The 27354-nt window shown below is 38.7% G+C and overlaps 1 protein-coding gene across 1 annotated transcript in view; it reads left to right on the top strand.

The window, feature by feature from the left end:
* PARD6B (par-6 family cell polarity regulator beta) overlaps positions 1-26358 on the top strand; it is a 43081-nt gene extending 16723 nt beyond the window's left edge. Inside the window, exons 2-3 of the mRNA XM_042462177.1 lie at positions 1083-1305; positions 22713-26358. Of these exons, the coding sequence (XP_042318111.1) occupies positions 1083-1305; positions 22713-23545 (1056 nt within the window). The 3' untranslated portion in view covers positions 23546-26358. The remainder of the gene's footprint in view (positions 1-1082; positions 1306-22712) is intronic.
* Positions 26359-27354: the final 996 nt, after the last annotated feature.

Raw genomic sequence — 27354 nt, 5'->3', positions numbered from 1 at the left:
CGTTATTTGTAGCCTGCCTTTCCAGTGATCAAGGCGGGTAACAACATGTTAAAATGCATCAACAGCATTATACACAGTAAAACATCAAAATAAAATCACAAATACACAATACAAATAACACCAGCTAGCATTACAGTGCTGCTGAGAGGGGAGAGGGGAGTACTTCGGGGGCATTAGGGGTATGCCTGCTGGAACAGGTGTGTTTTTAACCCCTTTTTAAATTGGTCCAGTGAGGTGGCCGAGCGAAGCTCGCCAGGAAGCGAGTTCCAGAGCCTAGGGGCCAAGATGGAGAAGGCCCTCTGATTAGTGATGGAATATCTCACTTCTGGGACTCTTAGCAATTGCTTCCCGGCAGATCTAAGTGTGCGAGGCAGATTGTATGGAGAGAGGTGGTCCTCCAAGTACTCTGGGCCCAAGCCACTTAGGGCTTTATAGGTAATAACCAACACCTTGTATTGCGCCCAGAAGCGAATAGGCAGCCAATGAAGGTCTTTGAGGACCGGTGTTATATGACTGGTCCTGGAAGTACCAGTGACCAATCTTGCTGCCATATTCTGCACCAATTGCAGCTTCCGAGTATGGTACAAGGGTTGCCCCATGTAGAGCGCATTGCAGAAGTTCAATCGAGAGGTTACCAGAGCAATGGGGCTCGTGCGCGGCGGCGCACGGGGCACAACGGGCGCGCGCGCCCATTCAGTTGAATGGGACGCGCCGCCCCTTCCGCCCTGTGCACACCCTGTGGCTTGAGCGTGTATGCTCAAGCCACGTATGGCGCGGGCGCGCTGTACTACATTTTCAACATTTCTACCAAGACATAAATGTTATTGCAATATATCGAAACACTAACAAACAAAGTAGATTACATGAATCTATCACTGAATTGTCATTCAAAACTTAACCATGGTTTCAGTGGATCAGTTCTTCATGTATAATCTGTTAGATTAGGAAGACCCAGGTTCATCTGTGCAACTCACTGTTTGACCTTGTAGTAACTATTCAAATGAGTGTGATGTTACATTCAAGTTCTTTTGATTAAAAGAGTGTCAGTTTTTAAATTCATCTTATTTATATATTTTTTGTAGTTTGGTGCAGAATATAGACGATTTTCTTTGGAAAGGTCCAAACCTGGCAAATTTGAAGAATTCTATGGATTACTGCAGCATGTTCACAAAATACCCAATGTTGATGTCTTAGTTGGATATATAGACATTCATGGAGATCTCTTACCTATCAACAATGATGACAATTATCACAAAGCAGTTTCTACAGCTAATCCTTTGCTTAGGATCTTTATTCAAAGAAAAGGTAAGTGGGTATTTAGTAATATAATTTCCACTAATCTAAATTTCATTCTGCTTTTGTTGTTGTTGTGTGCCTCCAAGTCATTTTTTACCTATGACAACCCTAAGGCGAACCTTTTTTTTGGCAAGGTTCTTCAGAGGAGATTTGCCATTGCCATCCTTTGAGTCTGAGAGATTGTGACTTGCTTAGGGTTGCCATAGGTCAGGACCTCCAAACCGGGACAAATGTAGGACAAGTGTAGGATAACATTTTCAAATGTAGGACAACATTTCTAAAAATGGAGGACACACAAAAAAATTGATAATTTTTTAAAAAATGTTAATCTAAATGCATGTTTCTTAGGCATGATCAAAATGGAGGACATTTTGACATTATTCCTGGACAAATGTCATGAATGTAATTCCCTTTCTGACCACACACACACACACACACCCAATTCTAAAACACACACACACATAGCACATTTACACTACTGTATCATTTTTTCTTTTTCTTTCTTTCTTGCTTCTGTTGGATTTTTAACACTTTTGCCTGATGAAGATGTCAGTGGAGCTTTGAAAGCTTGCATGATATATTTTGTGCATTTTGGTTGGTACTATATAGGTATCACTGCATAGTAGATTTTGGCTGTTACTGTACTTGTGTGTCCTATTTGTTAGCATAGAATGTTTTAATGTGTGTGAACATTCTTGATCAGTGTAATCCTGAAAGGTTGACCATGTGAAGAATCATAATGACAATAGTAGAAGGTCCAAAAGGTTGGAATTAACAAATAGAGTATGGGCAAGTCCTACTCTTCACTCTCTCAGCCTCAAGGAGAGATGAGAGGTCAGGCAGCAAACCTCTTCAGAATAACATCTTGCCAAGAAACCCCAGGATAGGTTTGCCTTATTATGGTCTCAAAGTGCTTTTCAGTTCTAAGTCTCTGGTGCCACAGCCATTCTGCAAACTACAATTCCCACATCCAGGCAGGGCTGCCATAAGTCAGCAAGGAGTTGAAGGCACACAATAGCAATAACAATAACAACAGAAGAGGAGGAAGAGGAAAGAAAAGAAGAAGGAGGGAAGAAGAGGGGCTGGCTTTGGTGGCTAGAGAATTGGAGGAGCCAGAATGGCCATGCAAACCCAGTGAGAGATCTTGGGCAAGTCACACTCTCTCAGCCTCTTAAAGGCAAGCCTCCCCTCCTTTGAAGAAACTATGCCAAGGGAACTCTGCAGGGCTGCCATAAGTCAGAAAGGAGTTGAGGGCACACAATTACAACAGAAGAGGAGGAAGAGGGGAAGAAGAAGAAGAGGGGGAGGAGGAAGAAGAGGAGGAAATAATAATAACAACAACAACAACAACATTATTATGGCCATATGGCCAGCACAATGACAAAATCCAAATTTAAAACACCTTATAGGTTCATGTAGAGGCAGATTGGAGAGTATAAACAAATGACAGTCTATAAAAAGTAAGGATAAAAAGCAAGGATAGGAGTGCAGGATCAGGCAAAGACACAACAACCGCTGGGTCCTCCAGGGAAAGGAGGAGGAAAGAAAAGAAGAAGGGGGAAGAAAAGGAGGAGGAGGAGGAGGAAGAAGAGGAGGCTGCCTTAGATGGAGGAGACTGACTGGCGTGGGGCTTTTTCTCCCTCCTCCTTCCCCTTTTCTCCTCTCCCCCAAAACTTAGCCATAGCCACTCGCAGAGCAGAGAGAAGCCCCAAAGGAGGAGCAGGAAAGGCAAAGCAACGAACGTGAAAGGGAGCCCCTGGTGCCTGCCTCCTTGCCTTTTGCCTTTGTACTGTACTGAGTCTTGGTGAGGAAGAGGGAGGCTGGGGGGCAAGGGAGGCTGCCACACCAGGAGACCCCCTCCCTGCCATGCTGCTTCTCCTTCTCCCTGGAGGCAGACATCTTGGCTGCTGAGGAGGAGGAGAGGGAGGCGTGACTAAGGGGGTCCCATGGGGGGAAGGAGCCAATCCTGCCTTCTTCCAGGCAGGCAGAGCTTGCCAGTCGAAAGTCTTGACTGGAGATTGCGAAAATCTGGCCTGGAGTCAGCAGGAACCCGGGATTGAATGGGCAAAACGGGCGGGAAACGGTTTAAACACTCCAATCCGTGAATTTCACGGGGGCAGCCGGGTTATGGCAAGCCTAGACTTGCTCAAGGTCACCCAATGGATTTTTATGCTCAAGCAAGGATTTTCAGTGCAATACATTGTGGTCAGAATAAGAGTGAGTCATGTGCCCCCCTTCTCAACTTGTACGTTCAGCTTCAGATGCCATAGTTTAACAATCTCATTTCCCTCTAAAGTGGTGAAACATGATTTAGGTGCTGCTTCCAAATTATGATTAATAAGTATGATCAATAGGGAAGGAGAAACTGTGGTAATATAGGATACTTTATTGATCTGACAAATCCTGATTTGGACTAAAATGTTATAAATGAGGCAGGCCATTGTGTGTCTGTCTTTTTCTCCTGAGCTGCTCCATTCCACAAGGAAGAAAAGTAACCGACTATAGTGTTGAATCTGCAGGCCATCTTCTTTGAAAGAAACAGCAAACACCCTACACAGCCTCCCAACAGAATAGCACTATTTTGTCTTGTGCTGAATGACAGAAATTGTAAAAACTGCCATGGTTAACTAGCTGGAACCAAAGGCTCAAGGAAAACATGGTCATACTGAACTGAGCAGCAGGCAGCACAATTATATTCTGGAAACACAAATGTGTAACAGAGTAGGATCTGAGAAGTCAGGAACAAAAGACAAAAGCTCAAGGCAGGGGGCAAGACAGATTGAAAGCAAAGTCTACAGGAAATAAACGGCCAGGTATAGCAAGGTGGGATGGATCATTTTGGCTAGCACTTGCCTTTTTTATGTTCACATTTCTGTTTCTTCTTTCCTGGCATTTGGTGGACATCTTGTAGCTTTTAGTTTTTAAAAAAAATATAGAAATGGTATGAGGAAGAAACAAAATGAAACAACAGAATCTTTAAAATGATCTTGAAAATAATAAATTCTTTAATAATAAAGGTAAGGTGTTAAAAACAAATGTAGAGGTCTGCTGTCAGAATACACTATGTGCACCTTGTTGAATATTAATTTATATTAATTGAATTGATAGTGTGTCATTTAGTGTAAGTATCCATAGATTACTGATAATTTGATTTTGAATATTAACTGCTAAAAACAGAGTGCTAAAACTAGTTGAACATGCTGGGAGGGGAGAAAAGGGCCAAAAATGCCTTCTCTCCACTGACTACCAGCCTAAACTTTGAAGGCAGGAGCTCATAGAGAAGGGGCTCAAGTAGTTCCTTCAGTTTTCAAGTAGGCTTTTTGGGAGAATGCAGCTCTTGACACTGCCCAAAACCAAATCTGTAACTATGCAGTGTGAGTTGAGTGGATTTGAAATAAGGGCATGTGTGTGATTTAAATATGGGATATATATTCTAAAACCACTAGAATATGTTTCTGAGAGGTTTGCTACATCTCCCTTGTTTAGTGTACACTTGATGGTATGTTCATTTGCCTGTTGTGAATTTGCCTTTCCACTTGAATGTGGGATTCCCAAACACTGAATGGTGATTGAACACAGACAATGGAATAAAAATTCCAGGAGCTGGTCTTGGTCGATGCCTTAATTTGTTGTACACAGTTTCTCTGATTTAAGTCATTCACATTATGTAAAGGATGAGGTCCTATGAGGAAGCAAGCCCAACTGGACACAGTAGAAAGCATGTCTGAATAAACTTGAATAAAGATAGCATGGTGACAATTCCTGCAATGACAAGTTTTGCTTCTTCCTTTTTTCTTTTTTCTTTTTCTTTTTGTTTTTGTTTTTTCTTTCTGGCTTTTTCGTCTCCTTTTCTGGTTCTGTTGTCATAACAAAAACTTAATCTGTTGAACCTGATGGACCATTTTACAAAGTCAGGCTCAGCATTTCTGCCTAAGCTTTTTCAGTAGCCATATGACTGGCGGAGATAAGCCACTTTGGGCCAGGATTATTACTTAATATTTAACCCCATATGTGTTTGTATGAGTTACATAACATGTTGTGTCCACATCTTCCAGAAGAATTTCTCAGTCCTGTAGACTATATAACTTATCTTTAAAAGTCATACCAGTTGTCCTTAACCTAGTTTTTTTTAAAATAAATATGAATCTCTGAGTAGGTCAACCAGCATCTTACAATATTGCTTATTAGCTTGCTTACACCACAGAGTTTGTCATAACTAATATATTAATACATCTCTAGAGTATATATTTGATTTATATTAATACATCTCTAGAGTATATATTTGATTTTTTTAACATTTAACTCATTTTCTACAGTGTCCAATTTTAAAAGGGTTTATGGTAAATCTGTATCCATATTTTCAAACTTATACCTATGAAAACAGTTCTGATAGACAGAAAAGCTGAAAGTCAATCATTGTATTGTTAATAGGAATTCTTCATTAAATAGTTAGCAGTTTAGCTGTCTGGTTTTTTCCCACTCAGTTTGGAAGAGTATGGGTGAAGGAAAGATTTGTCAGAACATAGCCTTTTAGCATTTTTTTCAAGAGTACCATCCTTGGTACTAGATCTGGTGAATGTAATATTTTGATGAATTGTATGAATTGTGAACTGAAAAGTGCTACTGTTCTCTGGTTTAACACAGTTAATTAGCTAAAATGGATTCTAAGGCTGTGGATTAACCTTGGGTATACTATACTGGATGAAGTAAAAAGGAATCTAGGAGCCAGATTTCTGTGAGCTAACAGAAATATAAATAAATGTGTAGGAATTAGTCTTTATATAGAAGAAAACTGTATGATACCTCCTATCACACATTTTCCTTCTGAAGAGAGACTAATACTGTCAGATTCCTGAAATGAAACATCACCACCATACTTCTGCAGTGTGTTTTGAATCTCAGTTCCTTTTCCAGGACCCCTCAGCCATGATATTCATTTGGACTGCTTGATTGTGTTGGAACTTTGAGGAACTCTATGGTTTATGGTAGCTCTGGTCTGTCTTCAAGGAATTATTTGAAAAGATGGTGCTGGTGTGCATCGAATCCTTTAGTTTCCATCTTACTTCCACATGCTGTTTTACAGCTGTATGAAACAATTAGAGAGTTTCAAGGTACAATGCCACCAGTATTCTGATGACACCCAACACTTTATTTTCTGTCTAAATCTAGGGACCATATTCCAGAAAAAAAAATCGGTGTCTGATACTGATAATGGTCTGGTTAAGGATGAGCAAGTAAAACCTAATTCAGACAAGACAAAAGTGTTTCTAGTAATTCAAAAGGCAGGTTGGACAATATAGGTGCAGTCTGTGTTGGATGTGATCATAATCTCCTTGAAAAACTCGGTTCAGAACCTTCAATGTAGCCCTGAATCTTTATGTCCAGGTTTCATCAAAGCAAGAAAATAGGAAGGACCATTAGACTATTAGTCCATCTACCACAGTACTGTCTCTCAAGTCTGACAGGTAGTGACTCTCCAGAGTTTCAGGCAGGATTCTGTTGAAACCCTTCCTCAAGATTTTTGGTATCCCCTGGTGTCTTTTCATGTAGGCATTGATCATGTCCAGCCCTGAGTAACCTCTGAAATCAGACAAGATCAGGTATGTTCAGGGTGATACAGTGTGCTGATTGTGATGGAGCTCCCATAACTTGGCCCAGGCTATTTGAAATACTTCATTCTCTATCATGAGCCTGCCTGGGTTTTAAGATTCTTCGGAGAGGCCTTTTAAAGAGAGGTGCCATCACTGTCCCATTGTTGGAGACAGTCTTGGTACAAGGATGCAACAGTGGACCTTCTCTTAGGCTCTACATTTTTCTGCCAATGTATGCAAAGCTACAAGTTCCCATTCCATTATCTTTCTTCTGGCAGGCCAATATGTTTGTATCCAGCCAGTCTTTTGGCTGATAAGCTGTCTTGTTGCTGAACTAGGTTTTAACTAGTAGGCTCAGTTTGTTTATTTTTTATTTGATACGTCACGTTAGTTCTTAGTTGCCTCTTATTTTTGTTAGGTGCCTTAAGTGGAAACATGTAATATAAATTAAATAATATATATATTGGAAGATGCAAGAAAGTATAGAATTTGTATCTTCTGTTGAGATAATCTGCCTAGATGTCTTTGAACAAGCAAAAAGGTGTATTGTCTCAAGAGTTGTTCCGCCAACATGAGACCTGGAAGTTTGTTCTAAAAAATAAATACAATGTTCTGTTCAGAAATTCTGCATATGCCCTCACTATATAGCTAAATTACGGACACGGAAATTAATCATAGGAACTACTAAACTTTATTATAAATCTTTATACAGAAGATTATATATCTAAAGACTTGTGGAATGGTGTGTAGCAATAGAACTAAAGCATTAGATTTGCTGCTTGCACAAGAGTAAACATGGGTGTCCCCAAGAAATACAAACTTTGTACTAGTGCAGGGGTTCCCCTCCTGCAGTGCCCACAGATTAAATTTCAAGAAGTGCGAGATGGAGTTGCAAGTAGTAAGTCAAAGAGTGGCTTCTGTCCTTGAGTGACGAGTCACAAGTCATCACTCATTTTTTTACTGACTAAATTAAAAACTAATTGCTCAATTTAGATTTTTGTTTTATGCACTGTATTAAAAGCTTTTATTTTAAAGTTCACTTTGTTCATCCCCATTATTGTATGTGATTCAATTTGTGGTTCAAACATTAATTATCTTCAAATACAACATTACTTTTGTAGGGGGTGCGAACATTAATCAAACATTTCCCAGTGGTGTGGGGCACAGAAAAGTTTGGGAACCACTGTACTAATGGAATATCATCACCAAATACAGCCCATTGGCTAATAATGGTGCATTAAAGAAGAAGTCATAAAAGTGAATGATATGAAGTAGTCTTTTTAAGATCTGTAAATTCAGAGAACCTAATTTTGTTATTGTATGACAGGCATAATTATACCTTTCTAGGATACTTTCAAAGTAAACTGAGCAAGGCAACAAAGCATAGCAACAAAGCATAATTCTATAAATGACTGTCTAAAGGCTCTAGTGTGGGTTAGGTCATTGCAGCTGGTCCAAAAAACAGTTAGGCAATGTCTCCTTTGTGTCCAGCATAGCAACATGCAGCTTTGGTTTCACATCAGTGATTATGCTTATTAAAAGCAGTTCACCTTTGTGCTGTATCGACATTCACCTTATTTATGGTAACATTTTTTTAACGTACGTTTCTTTGCCAAAAGGTTTTCACTGCAGCCGTAAACTGATTAGTTTATGTCAGAACAGTGGTGCCTTTGTACTGAAAGATACTGCTTTAAAAAAATTAGTCAAGGGTTATTGAGAGGCTAAACAGTTATGCAGCCTGGCTGAGTTTACAAAAATTGGTCTTATGAGCTGGGTGTATGTATTCTTCTCAGATATTTTGCATATATTTGTGGCACAGTGCAGTCTCAAAATCTGTATTTAGTGTGTTAGGACATATCTGCTGCCATGCCATAACATCCTTGCTATATCTACCTGCCCAGAGCTAATGACAGTGTTTTGCCTTACATAGCAATTTTGCTGCAAGCTCACTGAGCCTTTATTTAGAAGAATGTCATGATACATCTCCAGAGACGGATTTGGAAGGATACAAAATGCTTATTTGGAAGGATTCATTTATAATTCTGGGGAAAAGAGCTGAGAACTATTCTACCATAATTTTAATGAGAAGAAATAAGTTCTGCCTATTTTTTGAGAATATGAAAATTTTTCACTACATATAAATAAGCAATTGTTCTTAAAAGCCTAAAATTCAAAACTAAAATGGAATTATCCTCTGACTTTATCATATCTTATTTTTTAAAAAGTTATCTTGCTTTTGATAGGAGAACTCCTGATAATTAAAGAAAAGCAATAAGTGAACTTTCAACCTAGGCAACTTGGGGAAATGCTATTTATAATTACAAAATTAACTAACCCGAGTTAAAAATTCTCTCAGTAATCTCTTGAAATAGGTTTGAAGGCAATTTCAATTTCATTCAGTAGTTTGCTTTCATACACATACACAATCCATTCCTATAAGTCAGTGATGGCGAACCTTTTCCAGTTCGCATGCGGGGGGCGGGGCTTATACCCCCAGGATGGGGGCTGAGTGCCGGGGGTGGGGCTTCCGCCCCCTTTTCAGTGGGAGGAACCTCTGGCTCCTGCCCTGGCATTCTGGGGCCGTCAGAGGCCAGAAAAAGGGCTGCTGAAGACGGCGGGCTGTCCTCCGGCTTTTGCCGGCCCCTGAGGGTCCCTTCTGGGGCCGTCAGAGGCCGGCAAAAGAAGGGAAAGGGAGGAGGAGGCGGCTGGGCACGCGTCCCAGCCGCCTTTTCCTCGGCCCTTCGCTCCCCGCCAAAGGGCTCCATGGAGCCCTTTCATGCGGAGCGAAGAGAAGCCGGGAGAGAAGGAGACAGACGCACGCGCCTCTGTCTCCTCCTTCCAGGTGCCATTTTCTGAAAAAAATGCCCGTTCCGCCTTCTCCCTTGCTCCGTGCCCGGTGAAATGGTGTCGCGTGCCACCCGTGGCATGCGTGCCATAGGTTCGCCATCACGGCTATAAGTGATAGTGTTCAAAATACTGAGACGAAATGTTAAAATCAGTTTTGGTTTAATGGCTGCCCAAATACAATAATATTAGTTGAATCATGGGATTTAAAGCATTTACCCTGCATTCTTTCAAACAGAAATTTGCATAACTCCAAAGTTGTTGTTACCATTATTATTATTATTATTATTATTATTATTATTAAGCTTTATTATTTTTTCAAATATATATTTTTATTGGTTTCAAAACATTTAAAACAAATATACACATAAGAATTCTTTTGTTAAATATTCACACAATTTTTTTCAAATAATATTAGACTTTAAAAAAATTACAAAAATGTTAATAATCATATTACTTCCTTAAGTAATCCCTCTGGCTCTTATTTCGTCCTTTTAAATCCAGTTTCTTATAAGTCATAATACATTTTTCTCTTAGTGATCAATCCTCATACAGCATAACACTTCCATGTAAAACAATTGATACCTTAACAGTAATGTGGCCTGACCCTCCTCTCAATCAAAAAGTATCATTACAAAAGTCCCCTTAATTTTCTTCATATATTCTAGAAAGGGTTCCCAAGTTCTCAAGAAATCTTCAAGTGGTTTCTTACTTATTATAATTGTCAACCTATCTATCTCCATATAATCATATATCTTGCCTAGCCATTTACCACATGATGGAATTTCAAAATTCTTCTACTTTGAGACATATAAGATTCTGGCAGCACAAACCATATAAAAAATCAGTTCACCATATCATATTTTATAATAATAATAATAATAATAATAATAATAATAGGATTTATTTATATTTATTTATATTTTCTCTTATTCCACTGTTTTTTGTATATCTATATCTTCTTCCAGTTTCCCATTGGTTTAGAGGGATATTTGCCCCAATGTCTTTTGACCAATCTATCATACACTTTTTAATCATCTCTTGTTCCATGTCTTCTTTCAATAATAATTTGTAAAATCTACATATCTCATGATTCCCTTCCTTATTAATTATTTCGAATTCCATCCCTCCTTTCCCAATCCCTTGTAGATTATTAAGCTTTATTTATAAAGAGCTATAAATTTACACATCGCTGTAAATACAGTCAGTTAAAATAGATAAAATAAACCTGCCTATGGTGTACATTCTATAAAAATAATTAAACATAATGCATATTAATACATCTTAACATTCAAACAATAAAATACAGCAGACAACAAATTAAAATAACATTGGATAATATGGCATTTACAATCATATGATCATATGACAAAGTGGGCAATGACTACTTATTGCTGTCACTAAAGGTTTTAGGAGAGATTATAGCGGAGGAAAGAGATACTGTAGCTGAAATTCTGAATTGCTCAAGAAGACATGCAGTCTGTAGTCTCCCTTGTATTTGTCCATCCTGACCAATTCTGGCCCAGAATTAGTGTCTTTTTAAAAAAAATTAATCCCATCTTTGTTAGATAGCCAACTAATTAAAGCAATAGCAGCAGCAACATCGATATTTGCAGATAGTGCCATTGACCATATACTTAGTTTGTGTTCACAGATGAACAGGTGTCATAGGGTGGTCCTTCAAATGGTTGTAATTTATGATCTACTTGTGCTTTCTTTGTGGTTCTGGTTCCTTACCTTATCATGTTGCATGGTGGAAAGAAGAACATTTACATTTTGGTCACTGGAATTAAAAAAAAATTGAAAGGATCTCTGTCTGAATGTTGCTGTATATTTGACATTCTTAATTTAAGCCATATTCTTATTCATAAAAATTCTGGCCAGTTGAAGGAAGGCTGCTGAAAATGTTTCCATCACATTTTTCCAAGACTTGTACCCTGACTCAGCCCCCTCCAGAACCATGCACCTACTCTGCTGGGATGCATGATTTTCTCCAGAGTTAAACTCATCTGTTTAGAGGAAATAATTTTTTTCTCATCACAGTACAATATTCTGGGGTACATTTGTACTTCACATTTTTCTTATCACAGGTGGGAAATGGTGAATAGTAATTTTCTTCATTGCAAGGCCTGGGCACACTTAGAAGTAGTAGTGTACATCACCTTTCAAGCAATCCCCCTACCCAGTAATTGACAGCTCCCTATCCCACTTCCTAGGCCTTTCATGATGTATCCCAACTGGAAGCTTTTGGGGGTATGCAGGTTTCTGAGAGAGTAGGGAATTTCAGTTATGTGAGTATTGTGTTATATACAATACATTTTGTTCTGCTCGTGAAATTACTGTTAAGTACAGATATGAAATAACTGTACTGTTTTTTATTGCAGCTGTTCTTCTGTGTTCAAATTCATTATTGACTCTTGGAATTCTGTTCCAAGCCTCATAATGAGTGTCTGTTGTAGTGCTTTTTTCTTATTGTGAAGTCTGTTTGTTGCTATGGATGTAAATAAGTTCCTAGGAACAAAAAAAAAAAAATGCTTGTTCTGTGCTCTTGCTGTTCAAATGGCTGTCTTTAACTTGTTTCCTTTTTTCACTATTTCACCTGAAAATATGCTTTAGAGGGTTGTTTTGAACTTGATATAACTCTAGTACTGTCTTTATGACACAAACAAAAAATTTTGCTTAGCAAAGGCCCGGCATTTTTTTCTGTTGCTACTTAATTTTATGTTTGTCTTTTTCCAGCACTAAATATATGTCTATACTTTATCTATTAACAGTTCGTGATAGTTAGGGTTGCTATATCAGATTCTAGGCGTACCATCCAATGCCTGTTTAGACCATCACTTGGCCCAGATTCCAAGCTTTCCTTTTAAAAAAAAATCTAACCCTTTTAGTATCTGAGATATGGGGCAAAAATGTGGCGGCAATCTTCTGTCAGATTGTTATGCAAGAAACAAGTCCACCTGGGAGGTTTGGGTGTGAGGGAAATGAGACTGAGCAGCAAGAATTAGTGGAGTACAAAGAAGCAAGAGATTGTGCACCACTGGGGCATGTGGTGTAGCAAGGGACTGAGTAGGAGACACAGGAATGAACAGTGTGAGTGGCAGTATGCAAGAAGCAAGGAAGAGGAAGCTTATTAAGATAGACCCTTGATGTGAATCTTCAGATTGTTGGGAAATTGATCCAAACAGCCATAAAGTAATGATAAAGTATTCTTTCTTTTCTTTTCTTTGGATGGACTAATTCCACATTTATTTGTCTTTGGAGAAGTACAACATGGTGTTAACATCTGGCTCACTGGGCCAGTGCTTGGTTTGGAATTTTTTTTCTTATACCAAGGAATACCTTGCAATGTTTTTGAAGTGGTAGTGTAACAGAAATTTCAGGAAACTTAGATTTCTAGGATTGGCAAATCAATAGGATTAGCAAGAGGACCTAGTAATTGAAAATCCATAAGTTTATTTCCAATTGTCGACAAAGGAAAACATTGAACTCAGTGGAATTCAAGTTCCAAAAAGCTGAGGCCCCGAACAAGACAAAATGGCTCTTTTTATATTATTCAAGACAAAGAAACTTCTTCAATACACCTGATTGGCTAATTACAATTTAAACATATAGAATTCTTACAATCAGAACAGAAATACATGCATACATTAAAACTGCATCATCACGCCTTACCCCTCCTGTAGGAATTCAGTGGCTTTCCCTCCTAACCTTGCTTCTGAATGTCTTTATCTCAGTAGTTTATGTTATGTCTTTCTTACTGGTGCCAGCTTCCATCTAGGTCAAGATGCACTCACTATTCCTTTCTTCTAGTTTTCCCTAAACTCCAAGTCTTTATTTCAAAAACCATCTCTCTGGCTGACAAAGGTGACTCCATCTTTCTATAGTTTTTATATTTCAAAAAGGAATTTCCACCACAGTAGCTATTTTAATTTTTCACAACAGAAAACAACAGGATCTACTATCTACTCAGCAGTATCTACACTTAATGATAAATGGGTTTTATTTGGCCTAAGATTTTGCTAATTGCAGCCCACTTCCTCAGTTGACAGATACTTATGTACATGTTTGAAGTGGGAGGTAGTAATTAGTGAGGTGGGAAGGAATGGAAATCTAAAAAGTACAAACATTTATCATTGCCTTAACTGGCATTAACAAACTGTAATTGGGTGAGGGAGCATCCTAGCATAAATGACTGCTTAGCATGTACCTTTTTTAAATGAAAAGTCAGATAGGTTAGAGGAGGTTATGGTAGACTGTTTACTAGTTACAGTGTTTATTTTGTACCTTTGAAGGAAATCAGAACATGCTTTTCCCCTTTAATTGCTGCAGTTTTTCCTTCATTTCCTCTGCATCCTGCCCTGTGAATCAGATGGCAGTCACTTTCAGGGGCCTTTTGTGATGTTTTCACAGATCTCTAGCATTTTGCCCTCAGTGAAAAACTAATGGCAAAAAATAGTGATCTGATGAAAATACCATGAAGTATACTACAAATGTACATAACCACTTCATATAGTTTCACTTTCCCTTTTAATTCACACAGCAGTCCTGTAAGGTAGATTTCTGAAGAGGCATTGGGGTCATAGTCACATGGCTAATTTTGTGACTAAGGAGACATTTGAACTTGGGCCTAGGGTTGCCATATCCCGCCTGGGGACGGGACTTTCCCGGTTTGGGGCAGGGCCACACAGTCCCACCCCGGTTTGGCCCTGCCCCTGGGACTCCCCCCCCCCCCCCGCGAGGCCCTGGAGGCAGCTCCACCCCTCTCTCCCCGTGGCTGTGTGCCACCCTCCCTGCCTGGCTCAGCCTAGAGAGCAGGTCTTCAGGACACCTGCCACTCAGAGCTATTGCCAGCCCACTTGGTATATATGTCTTGCAAAAGGCATTACTTTCCAGGTTACAGTGAGGAAAAAAAGGCCATAAACCGTTCATGTTTCACTGGGAGTCTAAATGCCTCATCTTTTAAATGTCTACCGCGTCAGTATTCTTGTAATTCTTTATCACAGGATCGTTTTTGAGGCCCTAAACACCTTTACTTGTAATATGCAAATTTCTCCCGAAGCTGACCAATGAGAAAGAAGCAATCAGCCCTCCACTTGGGTTGGTTTTCAATGGCTTGGAAGGAAGAGATTTTGCCTTGCTTGTAAATAGGAAGGGCTTTGGGGTAGCAAAAGGCTGCAGAAATAGTTTGACCCCCCCTTAAACATCCATGGCTCAGTGCTATAGGATTCTGGGAATTGTAGTTTCTTGTGGCACCAGAGTTCTCTTGACAAAAGGAGGCTCAATGGTCCACAGAGCTACAGTTCCCAGGATTCCATAGCCTTGAGGAGGAGGAGAAAGGGTGCCTTGAAGGGCAGAATTGGGGCAGAGGAGGAGGAGGAGCTGGAGGAAAGCTGAGTCAATGGCCATTAGGTCTGCCTTGGTTTTTTGGGGTTTTTAAAATTATTTTTAAAAATATAAAATACTTATTTTATTTTATTTTATTAATTTTTATTATTGCTTTTTTATTTCATTAATTTTTATTATTGCTTGTTTTAGTTTATTAATTTTATTATTGCTTGTTTTATTTTATTTCATTAATTTTTATTATTGCTTATTTTATTTTATTAATTTTTATTATTGCTTGTCTTTATTTTATTTCATTAATTTTTTATTATTGCTTGTTTTATTTTATTTCATTAATTTTTATTATTGCTTGTTTTTTATTTTATTACATTAATTTTTATTATTAAATATATACACCCCTGCCTTGTTTTTTTTATTATTTTTTATTATTAAATATATGCAAGTGCATTTTCTGTGTATTTATGGCGATTTGAATGCTAACAAGTCTGCCTTTCTTGGCCAATTATAGTGGTGATGATGATGATGATGGTGGTGATATTGATATCAACAAGCCTCTGAGGCACGGCCAATGTAACTTGCTGTGATTTTTACAAACTCATGAGCAGTGAAGAAAAACCACAGTCCCTTGCCCAAGTACACACTTCTGAGAAGTACAGTTGAACCCGAGGGCAAGTCCATTTCTGCCATCTGTCTAGGAATACAGTAATGCCAAAATGTCCTCCATTTTGATCATGCCTAAAAACATGCATTTATATTAAGATTTTTTTTAAAAAAAAACCCTCAATTTTTTCGCATGTCCTCCATTTTTAAAAACCGTGTCCTACATTTGAAAATGTTACCCTACATTTGTCCTACATTTGTCCCGGTTTGGAGGTCCTGACTTATGGCAACCCTACTTGGGCCTCCCTGTTCAAAGTCCAGCATTGTAAACATTACTCCATACTGGTTTTCTCAGAGAAGTTGTAACTGTAAACAATAGTATGAAGTTTGAAACCTAGTGGGAGGGGGAAATGCAACATTTAATTTTCCCAGTTTGTATAATTACTTTAATTGCAGCATGGCCTAAAATGGCCTTTTCTATCTCGGGCCCCATCCTCTGGAACTCGCTTCCGGACGAGCTCCGCTCAGCCACCTCCCTGGAACACTTCAAAAAGGGGCTTAAAACTTTTTTGTTCCAGCAGGTTTACCCCTAACATTCCATGTTGCCCCCTTCTCTCTCCTCATTGTTTTTGCAATTTTGTGCTAGTTGGGAAATTTTTTAGCTGGATTTTAACTGTTGTAAGATGTTGTAAGATTTTGTATTTTCTGTATTTTAATTTTGTTGTATATTGATTGTATTGTGTTTTTGGCTGTTGCGACCCGCCTTGATCCCAGGAAAGGCGGGCTAAAAATAAAGCTTTTATTATTTATTTATTATGATTTGACTGCTGGAGTAGATCTCTGGAAGACCAGAGTTCAAATCTCCATTCAGCCATGGAAATCCACTTGTTGGCCTTAGATATACCATATTTTCTCAGATTCTCTCTCTCACTCAGAGGAGGGCAGTCACAAGAATCCGCTGAACAAATTTTTGCGAAGAAACTCCTGTAATAGGTTTACCTTAGGGTTGCCACAAGCTGGAAATGTCTTGATTTGAAGATGCACGACAACATGTTTAATAAGAATAATGCAAATTACCTGTTTATACTTGTGTACAAGTCGACCTCATGTACAAGTCGAGGGAAGGTTTCAGGGTCAAAATCCTGGGTTTTTATATGACCCAAGGATAAATTGAGGGGGCTATCAGGAAGGGTAGAAAGGGGGAAATACCACTTCTGTCTCTCCTTCTCCTTCTCTGGATCTCTCCCAAATGATTTCCAGGTGCTGGAGGAGAGGTTTAACATCAGATTGAGAAAGGAAGCAAGTAGATTTAAATGAAGAATTTTTTTCGATGGGAAGCCAGGTCTTGCAAAATGGATTGGAGAGATGGTTTTAAATGGAGAGGGTTTTTTTTTATAGGAAGCAAGGTCTTGCAAAAGGGACCAGAGAGATAAGCAAGTGGGTTTCAATGGAGAGGTTTTTCCATGGGAAGCCAGGGCTTGCAAAATCGAACAGAGACAGAAGCAAGTGGGTTTCAATGGGGAGTTGTTTCCATGGGGAGCCAGGGCTTGCAAAACAGAGCAAGAGAGAAGTACTGTAAGTGGATTTAAATGGGGAGTTTTTCTGATAGGAAGCAAAGGCTTGCAAAACAGACTGGATGGTGAAGGAATTGGTGTTCAGTGGAGATTGAGGCATCAGGCTTGCTTGCTTTACAATCCTTCTAAGCACTACTGATCTATTGACCCTTATATAAGTTTACCCAAGATTTTAGGGGCAATTTTGAGGCATACATTTCTCGACTTATACTTGAGTATTTACAGTAGATGCCTGGGCTTGGGAAAGTGGAATATGGCAACTATATTGACAGTCGATATCATTACATCATCACAGCCATCTTTGAATATCCTGATATATAATGTACTGTATTTTTCACATGGACTAGAACCAGGAGTTAGTATTGCTCCTATATTATGCAGTCAGATGCATAAGTGTTTCTCCTTTACTTGAAGTCATACAATAGAAGACCCTTGATTTGAGATTATCTGAATCTGTACATAATTGGATGAAATTAGTTTTGTTTTTTTAAATTGCAGTGCCATGCACAGTTACATAAAAATGAGTCCTGTTGATTTCTGTGTAGAAATGTATTGGATTGCATGGTTAGTGTGAAAAATTTAGCAATGGTAGTTAATATTGAAGCAGGGTTGGGCAAGTTTTGGTTTCCATGGGTCAGTTTTGCACTCCTGAACCCAATGAGCAATCAGAATAGAAAAAATCTTAAGTGGCCAGATAAACAAAGATTTTTTTAAATGTAAAAAGATGAAAATGGAGGCTTGCAAATAGTTTGAAAGATGAATCACATTTGCTGGAGAATTCTAAGAGTTGCAAGTCACCATTTCTCTGAACAAAACATTTTGAGGTCAGCATTCAGGGCACTAAGAAACTTAAATTTTCATGACTTGGTCAAAGTTTGCAGCTAAGAGAGAGGGGCACAATAAAATGCAGTCCCTGCATTTTCAGACATTTGCCTTCAAGTATTTGACAAAGAAAGACATTGTAAGCTTATATTTTCAAGACCATTCCCCATATTTTAAATACATAATTAATTATTTGAAGCAGTCATCAGTGAACTTTTTTTTACACTTAAGATTAGCCTTCTGAGTTTCCTAGGTTGCATTTAAAACCTGTCCGAAAAACTCCCCATTTAAATCCACTTACAGTTGGCCCTTCTTATACATGGAATTTTTATATATGGATTCAAGCATACACGGTTTGAAAATGTTCCCAAAAAAGTATTAATTTCAAATGTCAAACCTTGATTTCTATTTTTTTTTATAAGGGACACCATTTTGCTTTTTTTAAATGACTAAGGATTTACCTTGGCCTTTCTCTCTTACCTTCAGGCTTAATTCTCTTCATAGATTGGGTAAAGAACACAAATTCATCTGCTTAGGGGTAACAGAGGGCCCAGAATGTTTCCGGATCAGGGGCTGATGGTTGGGCAGTATCTTCATATGATGAAAAGGAAATGTTCTTGTGTAAATATTTACAGCTTGAGAACTGAGCAAATTGTACACCTCAGATAAAGATAATAAAAACAGATGTGTGCAAAATCATCCAGATGGGCATAATGGAAAAGTCTTCCTGGGGATACAAGAAAGAAATATCTTATAGCAAGAGTTTGGACACTGACCATTGCCAGAGACAACCTGCCAGTCCCGCATGTTGTTATCAAGCTATAATAGCAGTACAGTACCTGATTTATTCTGATTTGTCATACAGTTTCCCCTGAGGCCCATTAATATAGGAGAAGCTTTGAATTCAACATGTTATGTAGAGCATGACTTATTCAGTCTTATGTGTCACTTTAACATATTTGTATTCAAGTTATGATTTAATAAATAATAATAAAATTTTTATTTTTATACCGCCCTTCCAAAGATCAGGGCGGTTAACAGCATAGTAAAAACAGTACAATATACAGAACATACATCAGAACTTATATACAAATACAGTAAAAACAGAATAAAAACCCCGTTAGCCAGTCTCCTTGCCAATAAGGAGGAAGGGAGGCCAATTAGGACTTTAATCGGGGAATGCAGCTTGGAAAAGGAAGGTTTTTAAATCCCTTCTAAATTGGGCCAGGGAGGTGGCCGAGCGGAGCTCTGTGGGCAGCATGTTCCAAAGGGCCGGGGTGGCGATGGAAAATGTCTTCCTCGTCGTGGAGGTAAGCCTAGCCCCCGGAACCCTAAGTAGTTGCTGCCCAGAGGTTCTGAGGGTGCGGGAAAACCAGGATTCAAATCCCCACACAGCCATAGAAGTTCCACTGGGTGACCAAGGACAAGTCTCCCAGCCCAAGAAGAAGACAATGGCAAACTTCCTCTGAATAAATCGTGCCAAGAAAGCCCTATAGTAGAGTCATGTAAGTCAGAGTTGTCTTGAAGACACATAATAAATACAGCTTTTTTCAAAGTACATTAGGTTAAATATGATTTTGCATGGTTGTGGATTTTATTGTATTTTACTATTTTAACGTTCAGCTAGTTCATTTGCTCCTCCTTGAAGATATTTTTATCTGGATATGGATTGGCAAGCAGGGTGTAGAATCATCCTCATCAGTTGCTGACTAGAAATTGCTGGTTTACAGTCTGTTGACCTGTGGCCAGTGGGGAAGGACTTTAACCATAAAGGCAAACAAAAATATATAACCAGATTGGAAATGAGTCTGAAAGTGGCCATGCAGCTTTATCCTTAAGAAGAGAAGTTCAGTAATCTTATCTCTTTCTTCAGAGATTTACAGAGTCTACTAGTCATCTGTAAATAATTTCCTCACTGCAATTATTAAAACCTTTTTCAGAGTGGAATTCGAGACTGTAGATTACAGCATACATCAGATGTGTGCTAGGCACGTTGTACCACTGTGTACCATTTACTTCAACTATGACGTCAAAGAAATGTTCAGTTGGTGAAATGTTCGGTTTGTCCTGAAGAGCTGTAAATTAAAAGAATTCAATGTATTAGTTTAAAATATGAGGAACCATAACTTGTATTTCTCTACATTCATTAGCTAGATATATTTTCCTCTTGCGGCTGCTTTTTAAAATAACCCTTTTGCTATAATAACTGTCTAAAATCAGCTCAGAGACTTTTTGCAGCTTGAGCTTCAGGGTGCTAGGAGTATTAGTTTGTGGTTAAAACACTGGCTGGAAGTATCTTTCAATATTTAAATATGTTACTTATTTAGTCTCCTACCAGTCATTTTACCTACTCATTGAGGGGCAGGGAAGGGAACTTGTGGAATGGTATTTGTTTTGCAAAGATTAAAACCAGGTCATTTGGCTAACATCCAAGTATTTGGCAGGAGCAGGTCCACTGGCTTTCCTCATTCTTTTTATTCTAATATTGAAACTTGAGAAAAAGAAAAATGTATCATAGAATTACACTTTGAGGAAAGAATTCTAAGTGCATACCTTATGAACCAAGAGTGAGACCCTTGTTCAATCCCAGGAGTTGAAGTTATTTTCAAAGAGGTCTTTGGCCTCTGCTGGAGGAGGCAAGGCTGAAGACAAAAGGGTGATACAAAAATACCAGTACATTTTAGTTTAAAATGCTTTTTGGCATCAAATAAGTCAGTGGTTCCCAATCTTGGGTCCTCCAGATGTTTTGGATTCAGTTTCCATAATTCCTGACTGTTGGCCAAGTTGGCTGGGCTTTCTGGGATCTGAAGTCCAAAACAAATGGAGGCCCAAAGGTTGAGAACTAAGCCAGAGGGGAAGTATTTCAACCCTTTAGCACAAGTAACCTCAGAAAACACCACATGCTGGCATCATGGGGAAGGAAGGGTCATGGCCATCTGTGGGAAGTACTGTATAGAGGGCAGATTGAGACTACAGACAGGCCACATTAGACTCCACTGTCCCACCTGTTCTAAACCATTTTCCAGTACAAACCTCACTCCTAAAAATGTTAGGATTGAGAATATTATGATAAAAGATGCATAAAATAAAATACAAGTGTGTGGAAGCCTCGTTTTGTTGTGCTTTCTTTGTGGTTCTGGCTCCTTACCTTATCACATTGCATGGTGGAAAGAAGAACATTTGCATTTTGGTTACTGGAATTAAAAAAAAATTGAAAGGCTCTCTGTCTGAATGTTGCTGTATATTTGACATTCTTAATTTAAGCCATATTCTTATTCATAAAAATTCTGGCCAGTTGAAGGAAGGCTGCTGTGGTGGTGGAGGCTCCAGGAGGCCGGGTGCCGGCGCTGGAGGCCTTGAAGACCTCCAGCGTCGCAACTCGGCCTCCTCACCGCCGCCGCAAGAAAGGCCCAGTGGCAGTGCTGTTGGGGCCAAGAGGCCTCCAGCACCGCCATCGGGTCCTTCCGCAGTGGCGGTGAGGAGGCCGAGGCTTGGCCTCCGCGGCCGCGGCCCTGCTTTTCCCACGGTGGCAGTGGCAGCGAGGAGGCCAAGCAGCCCAGGCCAGAAAGGTAAGGAAGGGTGAGGGAAGGGAGGGAGGCAAGCAGGGAAGGGAGGAGGGAAGCAAGGAGAGGAGGAGAGGAGAAGGAAGTTGTCCCAAATGGCGACACGCGTGCATGCGCGCCCCCATTCGGGACAACTTCTGGGTTTGCCATCCGTGGATGCTCAAATCCGCCTATAAGGAGGGCCGACTGTATATTCCTACTAAGAACAGATAATTATGGGATAAAATAGCCTTTCTCAACTTGTTGACATACATATTTTTTTAACTGTAATGCTCATAATTTCTGGCCATTCTGTATGCTGATTAGGATGGGTATTGCAGTCCAGAAAGCTTCTTGAGGTTGACAGATGAAGGCTGAGATAGGGTTGAAAGAAGTATCTCCTACTCTCTTCTAGGCCTCACAAAAGTTGGATAAGACTCCTACAACAATATAAGCAATTTTGGCTGTAGGAAATCTTGTCTGAATAGATGTTAGGGCCAGTTCACCATGTCTAGATTTTTTTTTAAAGAAAAGTTTCTATTTAGGGAAGTCATCTGTCTGAAATATTCTGTGAAGTGAATCTTTAAACCATAACAAACTAGGATAGAACCAGATGGAAATGATATGATGATGGTGTGTGTATTTCTCTCACAATTGACCTACAGCTTTGCCTGATTTTAAATACAGTCCATCCTCGCCTTACGCGGGGATCCGTTCCGGATCCCTCCTCGTAAGGCGAATTCCGCCTATGCTCGAGCCCCATTGGAAACAATGGGGCTCATGCGCGGCGGTGCGGGCGCACGCGGGGTGCAACGGGAGCGTGCGCCCATTCAATTGAATAGGATGCGCCGCCCCTTCCGCCCCGCGGCTTGAGCGCGTATGCTCAAGGCCGTGTATGGCGCGCCCGCGTATGGCGCGGGCGCACTGTATCATTTTTCTCACAACAGAATGACCAGTTTATAAAATGAATGTTTAGAAGATTGCAAGAAAAATAGTATTTTACTAAAACCAATTACTGGTTGTCCTTTATGCTGACTGGAACTTCATAAACATTACTAATGTGCAACTTCTCTCCCCAACTCCTTTTGTTTTTGCAGAAGATGCAGACTACAGTGCATTTGGGACAGATACTATGACAAGGAAGAAAAATGTCTTAACAAATGTGTTGCGTCCCGACAACCATAGGAAAAAGCCACACATTGTAATTAGTATGCCACAAGACTTCAGACCAGTGTCTTCTATTATAGATGTAGACATACTCCCAGAAACCCATCGCAGGGTGCGGCTTTATAAATATGGGACTGATAAACCACTAGGATTTTATATACGAGATGGCTCTAGTGTCAGAGTAACGTCCCATGGGCTGGAGAAAGTTCCGGGGATTTTCATATCCAGGCTTGTTCCTGGAGGACTTGCTCAAAGCACAGGTTTACTGGCTGTCAATGATGAAGTTCTGGAAGTGAATGGTATAGAGGTTTCAGGGAAAAGCCTCGATCAGGTTACAGACATGATGATTGCCAATAGTCGTAATTTGATAATCACTGTACGACCAGCAAACCAGAGGAACAATGTTGTTAGGAACAGCCGGACTTCTGGTAGCTCAGGACAGTCTACAGATACCAGTCTTCCTAGTTACACTCCACATACTGTGCCGATCTACCAGCCTGAAGAAGAGGAAGACAGTGATGAAGATGATATCATTATTGAAGATAATGGTGAACCGCAACAAATTCCAAAAGCTTCTCCTTCCAATGAAAGCCTAGAATCACTGACACAAACTGAAACCCTTCATGAATCAATACAAAATGGTTTTATTTCTTCCAGAGAAGCAAACTTGTACTGTTCAACAAGCAGCATTAACATGGAGTTTCAAAACCAGGACTCAGAACAAAAGACCTTAGAAGAAGATGGGACGATCATAACATTGTGAAATTGCATCAGTTTATACATCAGATTCAGAGGCCATAATGTCTTTTTAAACTTGGCTGTATAGCTCTCTCCAGTTACCATACTCCAGTAGCTTTCTAGATTGCCAGAATGGAGTTGTGAGTCACATCATTTTGTTCCATTTTGGTACCTAGCTAAATGAATTGTATTGGAACATGGAGTGGTTCTCTTTTTGTTTTCAGATAGGACAGCATTGCCCTAACTTAAAATTGTACAGATGCATTTTTCCAGAGCTGTTTTTAAGATGGACTGTACATAGGTAATGTCGCTGTTCATGACTATTGCCTTGGGATTTGGCTGCATATGTTATCATTGTCGGAATTGTAAGTTTCAGTGCTGTCCCATCTTTATGAAAATTAGCCCAAAGAGTACCGTATTTCAGCCCAAAAAACCATTAATGAAACACAATAACTAGCTAAAGCTATTTTATGCTAAGTCATATGCTAATTAAGTTTTAATAATTACAAAATTGATCAATTTCCTTTTCTTACAAAATTTAGTTAAATTTATAAAATTAGAAGGGTGGGCCTATTCAACTTGTTGATGCACTGGATAATTGAGAGAGTGTTTTTCCTTTTTAAATTAATGCTTTACTATATTGTGATCTACTACTGATAAATCCCCACTGTAAATTAGACAGCTCACTTTAAATTCCTTGTTTGATCTACAGTTTATGGCTGTGTACATGTGCCCTTCTGTGATAGGAAATAAGATCTTAAAATGTGATGCTACCATCCAAGAGTGCTAACACCAGTGGAAATATAATTTCCCACAATGTCCAGTTCCCAAGCATTGGGGGAAATTGAAATCATGGGTCATTTCAGGCTCCCAGGGCTGCTGCTGCTACTATCACAGTCTAGCCCACAATGGCCCATTGGCAGAAGCGGTAACCCTCCAAAGGATATTTTACCCAGAGCTCACTGTTTCCATTAATTTCTGTTATACCCATTGTGTGACAGCCTAAAAATATTATTCGTTTTGTACTTCAACTGTACCTGTAGTTATAGTGTTTACTGTTTTCTGTGTCTGCTATGGAATGATTTTTAAAGTATAACATTTGTAAATCCAAGGGCAATTTCAAATGTTGGATTTGGCTGTCAGACATCCTATAACTGGAATTTTTAAAGATACAAAGATTTTTCTGAAGTGAACAGGGTCCATAAAGAAATCAAGTTGTATAATCATAAATCAATCAGTTTGAGGTTTTGTTCTGTTGCTTTCCATTTGACAAAATGTTTTTTATAAAGCTTTCAGCAAAGGATACCTTTTAATTATGTTTTCAGTGTATGTTTATACTGTTTACTTCACATAATTATGACTAAAGTGCAGTCCACTTGATTGTAATAAGGGGTTGTCACACAAATGGATATGACTGTCTGGTTGCACTTTTCATCATGGGTGTGTATGTCCAGTACTAGTATGGATCTAACACAATAAATTATACTGTAGATTAATTATAAAATGGATTTTATCATACACAGGCATGGGACCCAAAATGTTAGTGAAAGAGTTGGATGTTAATTTATTGTGGAAACATTTGGTTTAGTGTGCTGCTTAAGTCATTGATTTTTTGATACATGCTACAATCATATGCATGATGTTTTTGGATATATTACACTGTACTTACCAACTTAAGGAATTATTTTATTATACTATGCTTAAAATTTATTCCACAAGATAATAGTCTCAGTCAGGTAGCTTTCATAATGAGATGAAGTATGTTCCTTATCCTATACATATACATGCACACCTGTAAAAAATAAAATAAACTTGGTTTGAAGCCATTTCAGCATGCCTAATAACATTTAAACTTTTAGGAATTTGACAAAATCAGTGAACATTAGAGATGTGGGGGGAAAGCAAAAGGTTTCATGCATTTTGCTATTGGAATGACAGGCTGCACTGCTAATAATTGCAGAGTAATGCAGTTGCCTTGATGACAGAACTATAACCTTTCTATCACTACTGTGTTTTTACTAAATCTTATAAAATCAAATTGCTGAAACAGAATATAACAAAAATAATTTTATATATAAAACAGTACTGGATTTCAGTATAATCAGACTGATGTAAACTTTCATATACTACCTCTTAAACTTCAACCATTAGCATCTTATTGAGGGGGGGGGTGTCTTATGCTGGAGGAATACATGAAGGCTTGATGTATGTAAAAAATTTAACTGTAAAACCCAGAATCTAAGCAAGATAACAGGTTTTATTGTGAGTTCTGACATTATGTTGTATGCTGTGTGTGTGTGTGTGTAATATGCACATTCTTAATTTTTGATTGAAGCTTATATTATATGTGACCAAATAATTTGGTTGCTTCATCAGAGAATCAAAGTTCTCTAGTTATTTGTACTTATTTACAACAAGGAGAAGAATTTTAAACCCCCTCAGCAGTTTGAAGATGGATTAGCCTTTTTAAGTGCACCTTATTCAAAAAGAGCAAAATATGGCTACAATAGTACACTTTTTTTGGAATTATTTTATAGTTCCAGATGAAGTCAAGCTTAACTGTGAAATCATTGTTCTTCCACCATAATTTAGGATGTTACTGTCATGTACTTTTGTGACTTATGTATTTTCTAGCTAAAACCTTTATGCAACATGATTTTTACATGAACATGTATAATATGTCAAATGTCAGTATTTTTCTTACCACTTTATGTATGATGTACATCAGTACCACTAAATGAATTTTGATTTTACAAAAATCAAATTGGCAAGAGTTGTATGTTAGTCATATTTTTACAGACATGATAATAAAAAGCTATGACTGTTGTTAATTTGAAACTTGAAAACCTTCAGTCATGTTTTATTCTCTCGGCCAGAGATTCTACAGCAATGATTTAGTGATCTCCCCAGGTCACAATATAACTGTGTAGGAACCATGCCATGTGTTGTGAAAGTAGTAATAATTTAGAGAGTTTGTTGCGAAGAACATGGCCATTCACAATTCATCACAAGAGTGGTTCATGGAGGACTCTGGAGAAACCTCATAAAGAACTGAAACTAAAATGGCTGCCTTCAATTCAGCTGGAGTGGAACTTACCTGAGAACTACTCAGTTTCTTACATGCATATTTCACATTTCTTCCATGATAGGATCTAACAGTATACAGCAACATCTATATATCTGTTCCTCCTTCCAGGCACTAACCAAATCCAGGCCTGACTTCACACAATCTTGGATATATATGACTTTGTGAATTCATGTGTATTCATTTAATTACAGGTAACTTCGCTAACTGCTTTTTGCAAAGGTACATATTAGGACTAGCTTCTATATCTCCCACATTAGCTTCTCTGCTAGCCAGAAATTCCTGGACTTCTATTTTGATTTACAGTTTATTTAAGGGAGCTGGTAGTTTTACAACAATTCATCCAAAGTAATAGTTCTCTTAACAAAAGCCCTTACATCTTTTGTAGTAGATGGACAAGAGAGGGGGGAGATAAAGCATTCAGAATACATTATTTTTAAATAAATAGCACCTCATCTAGTTATGCAACCTCTTGTGTTTGTTGCTTTTGTGTATATCCAACCTTTCCTTTTGTGTAAGAACAAATGCCTAATAGCCATGGTAATGAATTTCCTGAGATGAGGTTCCCTTAATGTCCAATTCTTAGCAGCAAGTAGCTGTTTTGCCCTTTCTTTACATCCAAAATGTGGAAAATTTTCTTCATATCATATTGATGTTGCTGTATACAACCCACATACAGGATGGGAAAGAAGAGACTGTTACAGGAATTATCAGTGCTATATGAACTGAGAAATCACACCCTTTATGTA

The sequence above is a fragment of the Sceloporus undulatus genome, chromosome 4 (genome assembly GCF_019175285.1).
Source record: "Sceloporus undulatus isolate JIND9_A2432 ecotype Alabama chromosome 4, SceUnd_v1.1, whole genome shotgun sequence".
Taxonomy (NCBI): Eukaryota; Metazoa; Chordata; class Lepidosauria; order Squamata; family Phrynosomatidae; genus Sceloporus; species Sceloporus undulatus.
This window is presented reverse-complemented; position numbering and strand designations above follow the sequence as displayed.